At 41.3% G+C, this 20,320-nt stretch overlaps 1 protein-coding gene across 9 annotated transcripts in view; it reads right to left on the reverse strand.

Moving 5' to 3' along the window:
* CADPS2 (calcium dependent secretion activator 2) overlaps positions 1–14,641 on the reverse strand; it is a 288,094-nt gene extending 273,453 nt beyond the window's left edge. For 6 of the 9 annotated variants that reach the window (XM_064656127.1, XM_064656129.1, XM_064656125.1 and 3 more), the window contains exon 1: positions 14,192–14,640. In XM_064656127.1, coding sequence (XP_064512197.1) covers positions 14,192–14,518 — 327 coding nt within the window. In that variant the 5' untranslated portion in view covers positions 14,519–14,640. Of the gene's footprint in view, positions 1–13,714; positions 13,840–14,191 lie in introns of those variants that run through there. The other 3 variants (XM_064656126.1, XM_064656123.1, XM_064656128.1) reach the window with 2 other exon arrangements.
* Between the last annotated feature and the right edge of the window lie 5,679 nt (positions 14,642–20,320).

Genomic DNA, 20,320 nt, shown 5'->3' on the forward strand with positions numbered 1-20,320 from the left:
ACAACCTACAGCTATCTTATTTGTGCCACTTTTCAGAAATGGCCCTTATTTGGTTTCCTAAGTTGTATGCACACAATTTGCAAACACACAATTTGCAAACACACACATAAAACTGTTTGAAAGGTACTGCATCAAAAATGATGTCCCTAACTCAGACTATCAGCCTCTCTTTAAAACTGTATTAGTCCATTATAATCTTTCTCACTCTTCTGCACTGATTGCACAAATTTATTTACTTGCTATTGAAAAAAAAAAATTGAAACCCAACAACAAACCAACAACACAAATTATTTCAATGCTTTATTTGGCTTACAATTATTGGTCTTAAAATTAGCAAGCGACTTACAAGTATTTTGAAACAGTTTTCTATTTCGATAGTACCCTAAGTTTTGGGGTTTTATTACTCATATGAATGACTGTGATAAGTAAATATTACCTGACACCTGCCTTACAGACACAAATGCACATACTGTCCAAGGATGGGTTCACTCCACTGACAAAATGACCTAGTTTCTTCCTCTGAATCCTTCAGCTTTTTGGAAAGGAAAGGTCAGAGGCTACCTATCTTCTATTAATGTTATTGTGAAGTTCTGTTCATTTTCCAGGCTGTCCAGCACTACAGATTGAAATGGATTTGCATTGCTGACCATTTGTATTGCTCAGAGCTTCAGCACATTACACCTCTTTACCCAGTCCCTCAGACAACACATCACTCCAGCTATTATAATCAGGATGCATTAACCCCCGTATCTTATTAGCACCGAGGCAACACCATCTGATCACTGATATGAAGAAGCTGTTCCACCCTAACCACATCACTATCAAAACCAAAATGGACCAACTTCTTTTTTTTCCCCAAAAAGTGGCTTATGACAGCTGTGTTTGGAGCTCTGTAGCCTCAATGAAGTCAGAATGAGTAAAAGGTAAGTACTATCTGCACAGTTGTGCAGCAAAGGATGATAATTTTTTTTTTACTCTTGTTTTTAACCACACGACCAGGATAGCTGTTTTCCTGTTGGAACCACTTATTTTTCCACTATATAAAAAAAACCCAATTTGAATCAAATTAGGAAAATAAATTATCCTTCACGCTGAGAACACATATGCTTCCAGAGCAAGTGTCTGCAGCCAAGGTATAAATCCATCCTAAATACAAAAACAAAAATGATATGTAAGTCTTAAGCCTGTAAAACTCAAAGAGCAGAAACAGAATAGTAGAAATTCATTGTACTGATTTCAACAGGGCACACTTTGAGCTAGCCCTAAGGAATCAAATCAATTCTAAAAGCTCAATATTAATAAAAAATAAAACTTTTACTATTAACAAAAGCAATAGGGACATCTTTTCTTCCTTATCACAAAGTTTAGGAGTTTGTTTTACATGAAGTAGCTACCAAACTTAGCTGAGGTAGAAATACAGATCTGCAGGGTTTGGGATATTGAGCTTGTTGTTGGTTTGGGGGATTGGGAGTGGGTGATGTTTGTTTTTAAAGAAATTAAATGGCAATTTACAACTTCTACTACAATAAACAGAATTAAAAAAAGACATTTTTGAAAAAGTAGTAGTATTAAGTAACTTGTATGTCAGTATTTTATGCTCAATGTGGAGCATAACTTCTTTAAAATAACTTTTAACTTCTTTAAAACCGATGAGATCCTAACTTTTTTTTTCAATAGCAATCATAAAATTTCATGAGTAGAAGCACCCATTCTATTATCATATATTATCTGTAGATTTTTCCGTGCCTCTCTTATGCATATACACACCCCGTCTCCCCCCTCTTTTATATATAAACACACAAATGCATGTTTTTCACATCCCATAGGGAATTTGGCAGAACCACAGCATGCAGGAAGTGGGGATACACCACCAGCAGCAGGACCCTCTGCCTCAGCCACAGATCATGGTCAGGGTCTCATTTCGAGCACACACGAGTCAATTGCTTCCCTTCTTCCAGTATGTGAATACATTCAGAGTTACAACATACAGCCTTATGAGACCAAATAAATACTAATCAATTCACTACAACACACAACCTTATGGGACCAACAAGATACTGACGAATTTATTGAAGCCCAGAAAAAACTAAAAGACACTACAAAGGACATGAGTATTTCAGTTCTGGGTCTGCTCCATCTGTGAACATGAATTCCACATAATGGGAGGCTCACTACAATGATCACAAATTGATCAGTGAGAATTAAATGTTATGCCTGTCTGGAGGGACACCACATAACAGTGGATTGGTCTCACAGTCTAATTACTTAAAGGCACTCATGTCACTCTTGGCTGCCTCCATGTGCACCCAAGCACTTTGGGGAACCTGCAGCCTCCCCCTTCAGCCTCTAGCAGATACTCAGAACCACATAGGAAATTATAACTAGGATTCCATGCTTCCAAGCATTTATTTTTATTTATTCTCTATAAATGTGTCAATATAATTGAGTATTAGGGCCATTTAAGACAGTTCAAGTTAATGAATTAAGGAGTACCCAATTAGGCAGGAACACTCAAACAGGTGCCTGCATAAAACTTTACTCCTGATTAGCCCCTTTAAAGAACAGCTTAGGATAAAAAAACTTATTAATAAGTTAATTTTTTTTTATGAAGAAGACAAATCTTTAAACTTTCAATTTTTTTTTCTGTCAGATATAATTTCCATATTGCTGTCTTTTCAAGAACATAGAAAAATCACAGTCCATTTGGTGGCCCATACACTTGATGACCAACAGTTGCTACACATACACATGTAATAATCAATACAGAGAGGATGTTGCCCTCTGCAAGAACTCTCAGCTCTATGAACAGCAGACTACTGGAAAGCCAATTATTAAAACAAAATATACTATGACAGTATATTTCATAAGGTTCTAGTGAAGTCATACATTAAAAAAAAATTGAAAAGAGCATTTGATATTAAAATGGAAATACTGTTCCTATTTTACCTGTCATTCTGACCCTATTAATCCCTACCAGCATTATTATCCTCAGCACTAGAAAGTATAAGCACAGCAACCGCTTGTAAACCAGTTAAGGTCTATCTGCAGGATTAGATTCAGTGAATGGCTCAAAGTGTCACAATATTTTCCAAGGGCACTTTATTTGCTCTCTGGAGATACTCTTGAAAATGATTTCTCAGTCATTAATTATTCATTCTATTTCTTATAATCAGTTCTTTTAATTAGTATCCCAGGCAGCTTTGCTGAGGATCCCACACTTTCAGTAATTAGGGGCAGTTTGTTGTCCCTAATTAACTTCAGACATAGCAAGACTCTTATTACTTTGTTACTTCAGCTGTTTTTATGTTTGCATCGCATATTCTGTCCTGCTTTAATGGCTCAGAAAGGCGACTGTCCTGTTTTGCTACTTCTCTCATTTAGGTTCCATCTCTCTTTCTTGACTCTGTGTTAGCTGCTTTATATTAAATCTCTCTGACTCTCTTTGAAGTCACATCTACACTGGCAAGCAGTGTGACACCAGAAAAGTGCATCTGCGCAGTGAAACAGAACCCTGCCAGGCTGTACAGTCTCCTTCCCATGTGTGCTGCTCTGCATAATTAACTGCACTTGTAACAGACACAGCTTGTAATATAGCAAGAGGGTCATGTATGGAAGCTTTAACCAATTTACTGATTTTATCATACCTCTGGGACCTCTTGAAGGCCATTACAGAATGAGTTCTGACTAACAACTGCAGTTAGCAATTAATGTGTTAATAACCTATTAAATATCCAGAACACGCAAAACAGCTAGCAGTTTAGGAATAATCTGAATAATTTTACTGCCATTTTAAGTAAATAATACTTCTAATTCTTACATGATGCTTTTCATCTACAGACAGCAAGGTGTATTAAGGCAGGAGAAAGATTCTTGGAATCCAGTTGTTCCCAAGAAAGTTTGAGGAAGAGCCAAGAAAAGACCACTGATAATACCAGTCCGGTTCCCAGGGACAGTGTACTGCTGTCCATTCTTGTAATTCAGAAAGTAAAGACATTTTACCTCAGCCTGTGGGTGGTGGGGGCAAAGAGGGGACAAACAAATCTTCATTTGGCTCTAACAGAAGTCCAGTAAGGTATATCTTACACACAGGGTGTCTGAGAGAGAGCCACACACAGAAATAGTCACATAGTCTGATACCAGTCAGTGACTGATCTGCAGAACCAGCAGATCACCTTTATATTACACGGTTAATAACATTTCCTTTTCAGCAACACACAAGCAAAATACATCCACATATGCACAGGCTGCTAGATCTTGTAATTCTCAGACTACCTTTGTAGGATGTTTTGGTTTTCATATTGTAGGTGGTAAAACAGAAGGCTTATAGTCACAAAACACAGCTGGTCACTTTGTAACACTTATTACCACAGAAAACGGCCTGGAAACATTAAGTAAGGGTACTTAAAAACTTGGATAGGACAATAAGATAACTTTAAAAGCTGGCCTTAATCTCAAGTGGTGTTTTAAAGTAAATGAATTTGGGAGCCAAAGTATGCTGAAATTTCTTGTATCACAGAATATTTAAGGTAAAATGCTTGTAATTACTTCATAACTATGTACTAGCAAGCTCAGAAGCTCCACTGTGTGTAGCATTGTCATAGGCTTACTTGTCCTAAAAAACTAGGCAGGGAATTTTTCTTTCCCATGCATCACTCTAAGGGGAGGATGTTGAACAGGGGAGGGTAGTTTTGCCTTAGGTGACTGACCCAGACAAAAGAACTAACCAGCAGATCCACATTCCAAGCTGATGGCCCTCTGAAGACTGTGGAGAGGGGTGATTGGTTTTTTTCCTCTCTCTCCTGGGAAACAGGAGGCACTTCACTTTTGCCTTGACTATAGGGAGGGTGTGTGTTGGAGGGGTCCGAGGTTGACTTTGTTTTCAGCCCGGTCATCTGGCTGTTTTCTGACCCCAGTTTGTTTCCTGCGCCCTGTTCTGCCCCCAGACCAGGTCTGCTTGGATATCATCAGAGAGGCTTGACTCATCTGCAGAGGAACCTTTTGGGGAGGAGGTCGCCCTTTCCCTCCTCCGCTCCCGTGTTTGGCAGTGGCTTGTGCCCATCAACGAAGGCGGGAAAATCCCGGCCACAGCCAGCCACAAACACTTGAGTTTCGTGGGAAGAACCCCCTTTTCCCCCTCCCCTTCTTGGTGGTGGGGGGCAGATCTCCATTTTCGGCTTCTCCCCGATCCGGGGGCCCCACGTGGCGACTGCCAGAGCCCGACAGCGCCCCCTGCTGGCCAGCACTGAGCAACGCAGGGTCTGCTCCTCCAGTGGTCCAACAGCGCCCCCTGCTGGCCGTGGTTAGAATTGCGCCAAAAGGCAGAAAGTACTGAACTGTTTCCTTTCTGAGGGGGATTTTTGGGTACAGGATTATTGTTTGGTTGGTTTTGTGTTTTTTGTTGTTCTGCCAATACACATACATCCTTTAATAAAGGGCTGTTATTTTTTATTTCTCCATACTTCCTCAGTTGGAGCCTCTTAATTTCAGATTTACAATTGCTTAGAGGGAGGAGTTTGGTCTTCCTCATAACCCATCCTCCTTAGCAAAACACTTTAGTTTCATTAAACTGAGACAAGCATATGTATGGTTATGAGAATGATACTGCATTTGGAGTAAAGTCACCACAAACTGAATCTAAGTGTCTGTTCAGGCAAATACTCCAACTCAGAGAGCTAATGATTACTAGAAAAAAAGAATTTCTAATGGAGTTTGCCAACTTCTTTCTTTAAATACCCCTATTTACTCTTAAATTCCCACTGGTAAGAGGCTGAAAAATTCTCTGCCTTTTAATGACACTGTAGGAAGAAAGAGAGAGTGAGAGGGGACCTGATTGCTAAAATGATTTAATATCAGATCTATACCAAAAAACCTCTTATTTATTTTTATTTCTTTTCTTTGCTTATGCTCCATTCATAAAGAGATCAAAATTAAAAAAATATTTAAAATGGTCAATATTAATGTTTTAGCATTAATGCATATCTGATGTATTAAACACTGGAACGGCGAAACATACTTCTGAACAAGAAACAATCTTCCTACAAGGCCTCAGAATACATAATTTAGAAATAAATGAAGGAATGTATGAGCAATAGGCACAAACTGGAGATGATTCCCAGCAAAAGCCAGCAAGATAAACATTTGGCATAGACTGCCTGAAGGTAGATATTTTTAAAAAACAGAAAACTCATGAATTCACCATTAGAAAGTCCTAAACATAAGAAACAACTCCAATCTTCTACAGAAAAAACAGTTTTCCCCAGTGCACTGTATGCTACTACTGATTTTTATGGACTCCAACTCCTGTGCCCCACACTTCTCACCAGCTCTTTACTCTTCCTATTTTGTATAACTGACATGAATATTGAGACTATCCACTTTTTTCCAGCTTTGTCCTTTCTTCCATGTCCTCATCTATGGCCCAACCAAGTCTACTCAAAGGACTATCCTAAGGATTTTTTTGGGGTATCTATACTTTCACTCAAAGTATCCCTCCAGCACTTTTATCACACAGAAGCTGCCAGCCTCTATTTCTAAAATCTCACAGACAAGACAACTGAAGATAAATGAATAATTAATGGTTGAGAGAAAAATGGAAACAGAGCTGGAGAAAAAATCTTGTACAATCAACTTCTCTTTTTCTAATTTTTCTTCACCAGGTCATGTAGTTAAAAAAAGTACTCACTGTACTTCATTCTTCACAATACTGTTAATTAATGCTTTTCCCCTTCCTGACAGGAAAAACACTCAAGAATATTCTTGACTTCATGCATACAAGTAATCATGCTTGAAGAGAAGCATATGCTTTTTCTCCTCACTGCAAAACAAATAAGAACTAGATATATATATTTTTTTTAATAAGTACCATCAACTTCTAGAGAATTTTAAATACAAAATGAAAAGCCTTCAATGCTTATGGCTGAGAAAATAACCTTCAAAATGCAAACTTAAACTGATGCAGCCTGGTATCGACATGCGAACACTCCATCTCTCCTGCTGCTCAGAGTTTCCCACACACAGCAACAAATTGAAAACTGCCTTTTCACAGCTGCTACTCTGAAACCTGGGGGAATCTGCTGCAACACACAAGAACTGAGCTGCTTTCAATTCAGCGCCAGCACTTCTAGGCAGAAATGGGCACTGGAGATAGGTACTAGGCAAATGGAACAGGGCTTCAGCAAATGCTATTCCTCTCCCTTCCTCCCATCCTGAATGGCAATAGCTAGAAGCCACGGAGAGGTCTGAGTACCAGACCTGTGCATGCCACTGCCATCAGCTGGCAGCAAGAGGAGTAACTTGGAAAGAAATACAGGAGTCATGTTTGCAGTTAATGTGCCAAAAAAAACCCTATATGAAAAATTACTTAAAGATTAAAGAGTTTAAAAACCTTAGAGGCTTGCACCTGGTTTAGACAGAGTAACATACTAACTGGGGCTCAGTACGAATATAGAACTAGAGTCAAGGCACAAAGACTGGCACCCCAACACACATCCCTCAATCAGCAGAGGCAAGCCAAGCACTTTCCTAGAAGACAACATATCATCCCGTCTTTCCCTATGGACACCTCTTGGGTTCAGAAAGCAAGTTTTGTCCCTGAGCTATTAGCTTTCCAGTTCTAGCAAGGGAAGCAGCAGCAGACAGGGATATGGTAAGCTAGCAAAATAGGAGATGTACACACAAAATAGAAACAAGGGTAACAGGAGAGTAGAACACAAATACAGAGGTACATTAAAAAAGCAAAACAATACATTGCAAAAGCAACTTCAGGATGATTTTCACTAATATGAGAAAGAAATGGTAAAAGCCAGAAAGAGAAAAACCAACTCTAATAACCAGCACGCAAATGGAGAGGCAGGTGGTTAGTAGTGTCTCCAAACATGAACTGATGACAGCAGGTGTGCATGGAGGAGCAAGGAAGGGAAAATGAAAATTTGCTTTTATAGAAATGCATCATTCAATGAACAGTTAACTAGCAACCAACAAGCGTTTTCTGCTCTGGCAATATTGTATAGTTAAAGACAGTACATGGTAATGGTTATTTTGATATATTGCCCCTCTCCAGATACACGTAAAGAAGTGTGGCTCAGAGGGGAAAAGAGTATTTTCACCAGCTTTGTTATTCCATGGCAGCAATGAATATATTTTTCAAATAATTTCAGATAAAGTATTAAAGACAAGATAAGCTGATTTGGTATTTCTGCTTCTCAGTCACCAATTACAGCAGTTCAGATACATAAAATATAATGTGAGAATAACAACTGCAAAGGGTGAGAAATGCAAGGCAGCCCAGCCAGCCAATTCCCCTGTACAGTTCCTGCAGAGATAGAGACAATCAACTGATCCTTCAAACTCTCCTCATCAGCTCCTAATAACTAGTCTTCCTCAGGCACTTTAAATGGGGTATGTGCCAACAAAGTCAACACACTTGTCAAACTGTGTGGGTGACAGAAAAAAAGAAAAAACCTGGGGTCACTCATTCAGAAAAAAACCCATAAAATTGCCCCATCAAATAATAATAACTAAAAAATAATCAAATTTCAAAGGCAAGTATAGGTAAAATAAGCAGGGAAAACAAAACAAGCAAGTAAAAGAAGAGACTGATGAATTTTTCATCATAGTATACTAGGTTTGCAGACTGTCCATACACATTCACTTCATAACACAGCTGTTTACCAGCTCCTGGTTTTCCCAGCACATTGTCTAGCTTTTGGCCAAGCCCCAGCTATCAGTTCTGAGCTGGCAGGCCAACAGAAGAATTTAAGATTAAAACAAAACTCTGAAGGACCATAATTTCTGAAGTGGTGCTGGTAACTAGAAGGCTTTGCTTCTCTTGTCACCCTTCAGTATTTCTTCAGCCATGGGTTGATTCAATTGCCAGTGGTGAGCAACTTGCCTACTGCAAGCAAAACCAGCTTCTTCCCCAAAGAGCCAGTTCTGACAGGGGCAAAAAGATCTATTTGCGAATAATCTTGTCTCAACATGTATAGAGCTCTGTAGGCCACTATATTATGGGCTTCAACAGGATTTACCAAAACACTCTATCCTCACTTGCCTGCAAATAAAATACACACAGCTTAGAGCATCATGACAAGGTGTTATGGGGGAAAATAAGGCAAACAAACTTGATTTAAAATGACTTCCTGAAACACCAAAAAAACCCGGAAATTTTTCTAAGGGAAACAATGAAGGTAGGAATGGAAGATGTTCCTAGAAAGCTCTTTAGCAGAATTTTGACCAGATGACCAAGTTTTATACCGAAGCTCTTCCTCTTAAATGTGTCTAGAGTTCCCGAAAACAATGGCTTTGGATGTACTCTCCTTGCTACCTTAGCAGTGCAGAAAGCAACATCTTATGAGGCAGGCTCAGAAGCCAAGAGACGATTTTTCTTTTCCAAAATATGCTTAGTCAATAAATAAGTAGATACACACCACCAGCTCAAAAGCAAGGAAATGTGGGGCTTGGGACAGGAGAAATAAAAACACTGAGAATAACACTGTTATCCAGAGAATGAAGTCTATCCCCACAACCAGTATTTTCCTGATACTATTACTTAGTGGACACATATTACTGTAAACCTCTTCTTTAGAGGTAAACTCCAAGAAACAGATACGAACAAACTCACAGAATTCAGATGAAAACAAATTATTATTACTGCTCCTACTTTGACAGTTAACTAGAAGTCAATGTTTTCGATCTACTCGTGATTGAGCAGCTGGACAGGAGAGAAAAAATGGTCATCAAGTATTCAGGAAATAAAGTTATTCAGTTACGAATTTTATGCAGCCAGATCAATTACTTCTGCTACCTACCACCTATGAAAGCAAGACTTGAATATCAGCTTTGATGTACTAAGCCTTTCATGCATTATGAAATCTCGTTTAGCCTAGGAGTGTTACTTCTCCCTCAGTCTTGGGTTTTTGTGTGGCCACTTGACTACCAGAGTAAATTTTAAAATGCTGAGGAATTAAAACACAGGAAGAACTTTTTTTTTAGTTAATTGTAGTATTTCATTGTCCCTTCCTTCCCCAGGAACTTTAACTCTGATTTGTCTCCCAGATATAGAACCTGCCCTTGGCATGTACTCCCTGAGTAAAACTGAGTAGGTACACACAAGTGTACAACTGATTAGTATAAACAGCAGTTACCAAGGTCATCATCTAATCACTGACTCAGCGTATGTTCACAGACACCACTTTTCCTTGATGGAAGAAAGTCACAACAGCAATGCATTTCCTTCACCACCTCAATCTCATTCTACAGACCAACTCAATCTGCTGGATTGAGATTCAGTTTGGCTGGGGTAGGAGAACACAAGGAAGAAGAATGGGATGTGTTAAGTATTTTCTTCTTCTCTTTTGCTGAGACTAGAAACAAAGAGGAGTGGAGACACAGAAAATAAAAATGCTGAAATACCTTCAAGAGGACTCATAAAAAAGCGGTAACTACAAAAAAGTTACGGTCTCTTTAAACCAGGGACAGACAAACCTTGCTTTACAAAAGAACCATATGTAATGCATTAATGCATTAATATTTCTCTAAAAGTAGGAAAATACATGACTAAATGTCCATAAATATCTATTGAAAAAATGTTACTAAATACATATTAGGTCTACTCTTTAGAGAAAACTCCATCTTTGTCAGGATTTGCCACGCAACCTTGAAAAATCACACCATGTTTCAGCTCCACATCTCCAATATTTGCCTATTCCTCCTTCTCTATTAAAAATCTCTTTGCAACCAAAATAAGATAGGATGTAATAGCAGCCACCAACTAACTCTGAACAGTTAAAAAAAAAAAGTATTTCTACCACATATCCTAAAGATTTTTAAAAAAAACAAACGCAGTCTTACCATAAAAATATGTGAATCAGCAAAACTTGGGCTGAATGACATTAAATTTGTCATTAAAAAGAAGTCAGTGGAATTGATGGACTCTGGTGAATTATAATACTTCTTTTTTTTCTTAGAGTTTGATTTTTTTAGTTAATCTTATCTATCACAATACAGCAGAGCTAATTTTACTTAGCAAGAAGGAAGAAGAAAGGACAACAGAGGAATGAAACACTGCCTGCATTTAAAATTCTTTAATTAGTATTACGCAGTCCTTTAAGAATGGTGGTTTCAAGATACTGTATAGTGTATTTTAATCTGATACTAAAGCAAGAACATAAGAAGCCAGCCATATTGTAACCCATTTCCTTACTGATATTACAGTACAGTTGAGGATATTTGATATATGAATTCTTTCTCATTCCCTTACTGGATAATATGTTCCACATTAAAAAGGAAGAGTGCAGCACATTAAAATACTGCAGAATGCAGTTTTTGCTCAGCAATATGCCAAATGAACTGGCAGAAAGAACAAATTACTTTTGCTCTTAAGCAGGGTGGATACTATTCTTAGGTTATCAGAAAGACTGCTGGTGCAAAAGCATTACAAAGAGTGCACAAGCTGAAAGAGGCAGGGAGCTGGAACCAAACAGCATCAAAGGTTATCCATGTCTTGGATAACATATCTACTGATGATGGACAGGGCATGCAGTAGTTAACAGCTCCAATTAAATAACACGGGTAAGAAACCTCAGTCCAGCTCTCAATAGACAGCCAGTCACATCACACAAGTCAGAAGTGAAGCAAAAGAAGAGATCAAGGAAGAATCCATATCTGTATCATACCTTGGCAGAGAGAAAATTAATTCAGGACTTTTACCCCATGGAATATGAATCACAGAATCACAGAATGAGTAAGGTTGGAAGGGACCACAGTGGGTCATCTCATCCAACCTCACTGTCTGAGCAGGGTCATCCCAGAGCACATGGCACAGGATTGCATCCAGACAGTTCTTAAATTTATCTCCAGTGAGCGAGACTCTACAACCTTTCTGGGCAACCTGTTCCAGTGCCTGGTCACATGCACAGTAAAGACTTCTTCCTCATATTCAGGTGGAACTTCCTGTGCATCAGTTTCTGCCCACTGCCTCTTGTCCTATTGCTTGGCATCACCCAGAAGAGCTGGGCTCCATCCTCTTGACACCCTCCCTTTAGATACTCATATACATTGATTAGGTCCCCTCTCAGTTATCTCTTCTCTAGACCAGCTATCACATCTCCGAAAGTGTCTTCCTTCAGGACATGGTGTAAGACAGGTGGTTGTACTCTCATTCACAGGGCCACCATGCAGCACAGAGCGCAGAAATTAGACACAAAAGAGGGCTCCTTTGTACAGCTCTCAGCAATCTCGAACTATCAAAGCAGGTTTTCTGAACTCTCAAAACTCAGGACCACTTCTGCTACCCTATATTCTGGGTAATATATACCACAGTGTCAAATAAGAGGAAGGATGGTAATGTGCATTTCATTACTTCCTAGACAGAAGTGCAACTCCTAGAAAGAATTATTTTGTGTTATGTCTTATTTAAAAACTCTATTTTCTGACCAGCTAAAGACAAGTCATCATTGTTCTGCAGCTAAATTCCTAAACATGACAAAAGTCTCTTTGCACATACAGTTATTAACCCAAAAGTCAGAGTTCACGTAAAAACAGTAATTACCAGGAGTAGCATGTAATTTTAGGTATCAGGTCAATTCTATCAGTCAGTCTGTTCATTGCTCATGTTAAATCCACAACAGTTTTATTTCTGTATTTGCAGACATTTTATTAATAAAAATAATACAGTAGTTATTTTTAAAACACTTCCTATGCTTAATGACTGAGATAAGTGAGAACTTCTAAATACTCAGTATCTTCTGCGATTGATAGTCACAAGCTTAACTTGGAAGCTGATTAGGAAAATTTAATCAAGAGGAGGGCAACGTGGCACTGGAGCAGGTCACACAGATGGGCTGTGGGATCTCATCTCTGGAGGCTTCTGAGTCTCCTGCTTGAACCTAGATTGGTATCAACACTGCATCAAGTTCACTTTGGCTTTGTCCAGTGGGAAGTCACACTCAGATGACCTCCATATGTCTCTTCAAAATATCGTTTCTATGGTGACTCTGTTTTGGGGTGAGAAATCTTCAATGGGGTGAAAATTCTCATTTTGACATGTTTTCTTTGGCTTTCTGCTTACAAGATGTCTTTATACAGGCTCCACAGTTTAAGCACCTAACACTTAATAAAACCAAAACATTTTTTCAGAAATAATCTTATTACCGCCACGTTAACTTGTCAGAGAATTCACTAAGCACAATTACCTGTAGCAGACATACTTCGAACAACTCAAAACATTTAGTATTGAATTCTACAAACCCTTAGAGATATGGAAGCATCAAGATCATAAAAAGCCAAGTGGAAATGAATTCTTTTTTGTGTCCTATCACTATCCTTCTGGAAAATTACGTGGAATGGGGTTTTTTGTTTGTTTCTTTTCTGTTTTGATTTGGATTGGTCTGTTTGTTCACAGAATTGACAGTAAAAATACACAAACTTTTTAGACCAAACATTTCAAGAGCTGAGCTTTTAAGTGGTTATTTGGAAATGCAATGCCTTAAGTATTCTACCTATTCAACAGCTCAAAAGTAAGTGAGAATAAGCAAAAATCCCTACCACACACCTGCCAGTTCTCAACAGCTTGCATTTGATGTACAAGGTGCAGAGAATAATTTTGGTCAACCTTCACTAGAAGGCCATTCTCATCACAAACACGCATGTTGATTGTTTCTATGTACAGAGAGAGAGCACTTAATAATTCATGAAACAAAATAGTTTTCTCGTTCACCTCTGTATTATGGCTTAATTTGCTCGGGTTGGGTACTGATGGTCACAACGCGACTCACAGAAGGCACCTCTGGGAAATTTAACTCCAGTCATCAGGCAGCGCCGAAAAGCAGGAACAGATCCTCCACGGCAGAACGGCCCCAGCGCCCCCGCGCCCGCTCCCTGCGCTCCTGTGCCCTTCGCACGGCGACTTTAAGCATAACTCTAAAAACTTAAACGACTTCACCCCGGTGACTGATGGATTTCTAGGTGAAGGGTCTGTTTTGGAGAAGGCGGGCTCAAACCCAGCCCTCCAGCAGCTGCTCCCGCAGCGCCCGCGATGCCGCCGGCGGCTCCTGGCGCCGTGTCCCGCCCGGTGCCCGGGGCGGCGCTCAACCTGTTGCGGGGCGGGAGCGCGGCGGCGGCCGTGGCTGCGGGATGGCCCGCGGGAGACAAGCGCAGGCGGCGGGGCAGGGGGAGCGGGGAGGCGGGGGCTCACCTTCTGCTGCCGGCGGGCCATGTCTGTGGGCTGCTTGGCGTTGAAGGGGTGCGCGATGCACCTCGCGATGAACACGTAGAGCTGCAGCCGGAGCCGCTTCTCCCGCTCCTCTCGCTGCAGGCGCTCCTGCTCATCCCGGCCCTCGCTCAGCACCGAGGGGCTGGGGCTGGTCTCCCGCGCCGCCCCGGCCTCTCTGCCCCGAGAGTCCCGGGGCGGCGCCGGCGGCAGCGAGCGCGGAGAGCCGCCGCCCGCCGCCACCAGCACGTCCCGCCGCTCCTCTTCCAGCAGCTCATCGGACTCCTCCTCGCTGGAGGAAGGGTCCAGCATCGCGCTCGGGGGGCGCGCCCGGCGGCTGGCACGGAGCGAGGTGGGGAGCGGCGCGTACCTTTCCGGACACGTCGAGTTTACACACGGACTGTTTCCGACCGGCGGCGGCTGCCGGGCGGGAGCGGAGGGGCGGGGAGGAGAGGCGGGGTTTGGGAAGGGGGTCGAGCCCGGGTTGCCTGGGAATTGCTTCGACCGGCTCCCAGCGGAGACAGAGGCGGGACCGGGGCCGGGCTAACATCTTCGCCCGCCCCGGCGGGGATAGCGGCCCGCGAGTGGCCAGGACGGGCAAGGGAGGGCAGCGCCGCATCTGACAGAGCACCGCACAGTACAGCATGACTCGGCACCGCACGGCACGACGCGGCTCGGCTCGGCTGCCCTGCTCCCAATAAGGGCAGCTGCTGGCCGGGAGCTTCCCTGGCAGCGCTGGTCCGGTGCGCCCTGCCCCGCGTCCCGGCCAGCGGGGCCGCCGTGGGAAGCGCATCCTGCCCTCTCCATCCGGCTCTGACACACGGCGAAACGCCGTGCTGGAAGGGGAGAGCGGAGGCTGTGCGCGCCAGCGACCCCGGGCTCTCTGGCATCCTCTGCCAAGTAGTGGGGGTGGAAATGAGAGACATCTCAAATGGCCCCAGAAGAGGAAGACACCGAAACCCTGCCTTTTTGAGGTGGGTAGTGGGCTGATGCTGAACTGTGCATTGCTCTCGCAGGTTATTTCTGTCGGGAGCCTGCAGCCACTAATCGGTCGTTCACATCTCTCTGAAGTCGTTATTCCAGAGTGTCTGAGGATCCGGACAGATTTGTATTCACAGTGGTTGTCGTCACACTTAAGGCTGTGAGAACCATACGAAAGCCTACGACTAGGAGGCTCTAAAATTGAACAAAAAAAGGCTTCACCTTGTGAAAGCCAGATTCCTGGAGTCTGATCAGGACCCCCTGGAAAGGCAGGCTTGGGGAGGGAAAAGACATCCAATTTCATGTGGATCAAGAAGTCCTTGTCTCAATCCCTATTCACCCACATGCAAAGGTGCTGGTACCAGGGAGGACAAGGGAACTACTGAGCAGGGAAGGATCAGGGGCCAGGAGGACGAAGGCTGGAGGGATGGACTGGCTCACAGAAGGCCGTGGCTCTATATGCTGCTCTAAAACAACAGTAGCTGAGTCTGTGCCCATGCTGCTCTAGGCCCTGCTCTATACCAGTGACAGGTTTTCAAAGCCCTGCATGGAAACTCAACAAACTCAGGCAGTCAACCCTGTTCTCACTGTATGAGCTGGGCTGGGTTTAGAGTGGTGGACTCTAGTCCGTTATCAATGTTTTGAAGTTCCCAGTACTGCAGATTTAGGAAAGGATCTTTAAAGCTGGCAGTTATCTACCTACTGAACCATCTTTCAGGAGGTGGAATTCCTCTTGCTGAGGGCAGCAGCTATTAGTTAGATGGTAGCATTAGGCACTAGGGATCTGGGTTCTGCCTCTGAATCTCTACCAGGGGAATGAGGTGAAACATTGAGGGAGAGTTGTCCTGACAAACACACTGGCTTTCTTCAAAGTTCGAGTGCTAAGTGTAGCAGTTGTATAAAAATAGGTGGGTTATTTATATGGTTGGCTTGTGTCCTTAACATTGTATAATAGTAGGCAATGTGAAATGCAGAAAGGCAGTCAGTGAAGAGCACGAATGTCAAACTATTGAACATCTGTAGTCACATTTCCTTAGCGCAGTAATTGCTTAAGCCAGTTTTTGTGGGGGCCACCATAAGCAATCACATGCCAGTGCTTGTGTTTCCAGTGTATCATTGCAAGTAGTGCTAGTCCTGTAGTAGATAAGAGGTAGTTCCTTGAAAAATATGGTTACTGTAAACTACTTTTTTACTAGGAGGAATACAATGTCCACTCAGATTTGTGGGGGCCTTTTGCAATAACTTGTTCTCATTCTAATGGCAAATGAAAATAAAGTAACACTAAATAAAGTAACACTAGAAAAATCTTGCCACTAAAGATATGCAAAGCACCAACTGAGATATGAATTCCCTGAATTCAAAACGGTCAGATCCCAAGCAGTTTAGAATGTAAAAATTGCTCAGTCCAGCAGTGTCATTTCACAACTACTGCTACATTAAGGCCAGGATGATCATGTTATAATAAATAAGATTACATGACTCTTCTCTTTAGAAAAGGTTATGTTTGCTCCACTAGCTACCTGCACCTTTTTGGAGGGAATATGTGTCTTCCTTTCTTTCATGCTTCATATCAGATTCAGAGATGTTGAGAAGGACAGGAACTTTCTGAGCTCATCTAGTCCAACGCGTGGAGCAGGGTCACCTCAAGCAGGTTGCCCACGGCTGAGTCATCAGGTTTTGAACATCTACAAGGAGGTGGGCAACTCATGCCAGTGTTTGACTACTCTCACAGTGAAAAAGCTTTTTCTTATATCTAAACAGAATTAATTGCCTGTATTTCATTTTGTGCCTGTTACTTCTTATCCTTCCTTGGGTGTCATTGAGTAGTGTCTGGCTCTGTGTTCTTCACTCCATCAAGTATTTATATACTGATAAGATTCCCCTGAGCCTTCTTTTCTCCAGACTGAACGATCCCGTCTCTCTGTCTCTCCACATAATTCACATGCCAAGTTATTAATCACCTTCCTGACCTTTTGCTTGCTCCAGTGTGTCCACGTCCCTCTTATACTGTGGAGCTCACAGCTGGACCCAGCACTCTGAATGTGGCCTCTCCAGTGCTGAGAACAGAAGGATCACACCCTTGCCCTGCTGGTGATACTCATCCAAATGCAGCCCAGGAGGCTGTTGGCCTTCATTGCTGGAAGAGTGCATTGCTGGCTCATGTTCACCTTGGTGTCTATCAAGACAAATATTCCTGAAAAGTTGCTTTCAGAAGCCAGCCCCCAGCCTGCACTGGTGCATGGGGATTTTCATCCGCAGGTGCAGGATTTTGCAATTTTTCCTTTTGTTGAACTTCTTGAGTTTCTTGTTTGCCATTTTCTCCAGCCTGTTGAGTCAAACACAATTGTGTGATGTATCAACCACTCCTCCCAAGTTCATGGTGTCTGCAAACTGTCAGAGGGTGTGCTCTGTCCCATCGTCCAGGTCATTAATGCAGATGTTAAATGGCATTAGTCGCATTGTCAATCCGTGGGTACACCAGTACTGACTGGCTTTCAGGTGTTCTTTGTGCCACTGATCACAAACCTTTAGGCCAGGCAGTTCAGCTTTCCCACCTAGCTAGCCTGCACTTCATCCATTTTTCTATGAGGATGCTATAGGAGACAGTGTTGAAAACTTGATTGAAGTCAAGATAAACAACATCCACTGCTCTCTGCTCATCCACCAAGCGAGTCATTCAGTCAGAGAAGCCTGTCAGGTTTGGCCAAGCATGATTTCTCTGCCATACACCCATGGTGACTATCCCATCACTTTCTTGCTTTGAATATGTTTAGAAACAGTTTCCACTGTTATTTGCTCCATCACTTTCCCAGGGATAAGAGTGAAGCTGGTTCATAGTTCTTCTATTTTACCTCTTGAAGATAGGAGTGCTCTTTGCTTTCTTCCACTACTTAAGATATACATGTCTTCCATAGAGCTCCATGCAAAGCAAAAGTCTTGTGCTTTGCTTTTAGGCCTCAGCTTTTCTCATTGTATCTCCTTATTTGGGGAAAAAGATTAAAACAAGAACAATTTAGGTTTTGTTTTCCATCAGACCAAGCTCAAAATAGAATGTTCTCAGCTTAGAATTGACTACGTGGATAAATTCAATTGACAATATCTATCAGCATATCTAACAGTCTAGGATGAACACTCTTACCTTCTGCAGCTACTTTTATCACAACCTTTTATTTGGTATTGTGTGTTTCCGTTCTGTAAAGCTACTGTCTTCTGACATTATTTGCATTTTTGGTTCTGGTCTCTTGTTGATTCTTGGTGCTGTTTTTCATCCGGTGCATTTAAATGTATAGTATAATTTTTATATATTTTAAACATTTCTGCAGAGCACAAAAGCCAGCTTTCTGAAGCCCTATTTGTACTTTACTGATAATGCTACCATCAAACAAGGGTGTTATCAGTCTTAGAAGAATCAGTCAGAACTTGTTCCTCAATTCCTCAGATGCCTGTTCAAATTCTGCTCAGCCAGTTCAGTACGCAAACATCAGTGGAGAATGTTTATATTCAAATACCTATAAGCTTAAAAAATCCAACAACAACAATGAGAAGTCATTCATTAGTTCTCATTAGGATAATCTAACCAAACCCATTTTATTTGTATTTACTCTTCACTTTGTCCAATCTCAGCACAGATTTTTTTACAATTGCACTCATCCAACTGCAATTTTTTCTGCCTAGATAATATATTCTACCTAATTTTGTTTGTAGAGTGTATTAATCTTAATAAAATGGTGTTAAGAACGGGACTGTTCTTTTTTTATATGGCGATGAAATGAGGAATTGTCAAAAAGGTTTTCTATTTAGGGGATAAAAGAAGTAGTGAAATAGTTAGTGGTAGAAAAGTCAGTTTTGAACTGATTTTTTTTTCAAGACATAAAAATTATAACTGTTTTCAAATCCTTCATTTGGGAAAACATGACTAAAATTAAGGTATATAAGAATATTTTTATGTTCAGTAAAGGTGTCTTTGTATAGAATCAGTGCCTTGTAATTCACTTTTAACTGTCATTTTGTCATAAAATTCACTATTTTTTTGAGGTTCAGTAGTTCACAAAAGTTTTAGCTTCATGCAGTGCATTGTTATTTTAGACACTTCTTGTGCTATTTTTGTCTAATGTTTTGGATTACCAAATCATGTGATTAAGCAAGAATCTCACTTGTTGTTATTTGTAAGTGGGTCATAGACATGACAGTGATGTTTCTACGGTGCTTTATAATTGCTTTATCATGGAAATATACCACACCAGGCAGCACTAAGTGACGGGTGAAATGCTGCCTCACCCTTTGCCTTACCCACTGTGACTACCTTTGTTTGTATACCATGAACTTGTGGAAAAAAACTTGAAAGCATGAAAGAACACTTCCACAAAAGTACAAAACCTAAAAGTAAAGTAGAAAAAATAAGCACATTTTTATTACTGCTTTTTTTTTTTTTATAGTGGGACTGTTAAGCTAAGCATGTATTTTTTTGTGGTCTTGCTTACCACTTCTGAAGGCATCTGACAGTAGACACTATTGTCCATTTATATGTATGAGTTTTTGCCCAGGCAAGAACACATAACAGAGATACTGTAAAGGCCTATGGTGTAGCCAGTGTGGATTTACAAACTGCTTGGAAGAATATAAGTTTGAAAGTGCAAAAGAGTTTGTGTCTTGCATTCTTTTCGTGATGAGCTGTGTACAATAGGTCTTCAGAAAAATAAATTTATCAGTATTCATGCACTACCCATGTGTAGTGCTCACCTTCACGGTATGAGAAGTTTGTGCTGATATATTTCCCAGTCCTCCAACTTTTCCATGCAGCAGATTAATTTAATCCTTTGTGAAAAGTTCGCAGGAGGTGCTCAGATTTCTGGAGGTTTTGTTTCTGGAATATCATCATCATGGCTGGGCTTCGCGAACGAAGATTTGGGAAGGCTCTATCCACATTTGTTACAGGCACGTTTCTGGAATATAATATAAATTCATTTCATTTCAGGAATGCATTTCTCCCAGAGGCATTTCAAATGGTATCTCTCCATGAATTCAGATGCTCTGTACAGATTCAAGTATTTGGGTGGGAATTTATAGAAAGAAGTCACTCAACATTGTGGTGTTGACCACACATAAAATGGGTTTGGCAGTAGAAGGGACTGT

The sequence above is a fragment of the Pseudopipra pipra genome, chromosome 5, assembly GCF_036250125.1.
Source record: "Pseudopipra pipra isolate bDixPip1 chromosome 5, bDixPip1.hap1, whole genome shotgun sequence".
Taxonomy (NCBI): domain Eukaryota; kingdom Metazoa; phylum Chordata; class Aves; order Passeriformes; family Pipridae; genus Pseudopipra; species Pseudopipra pipra.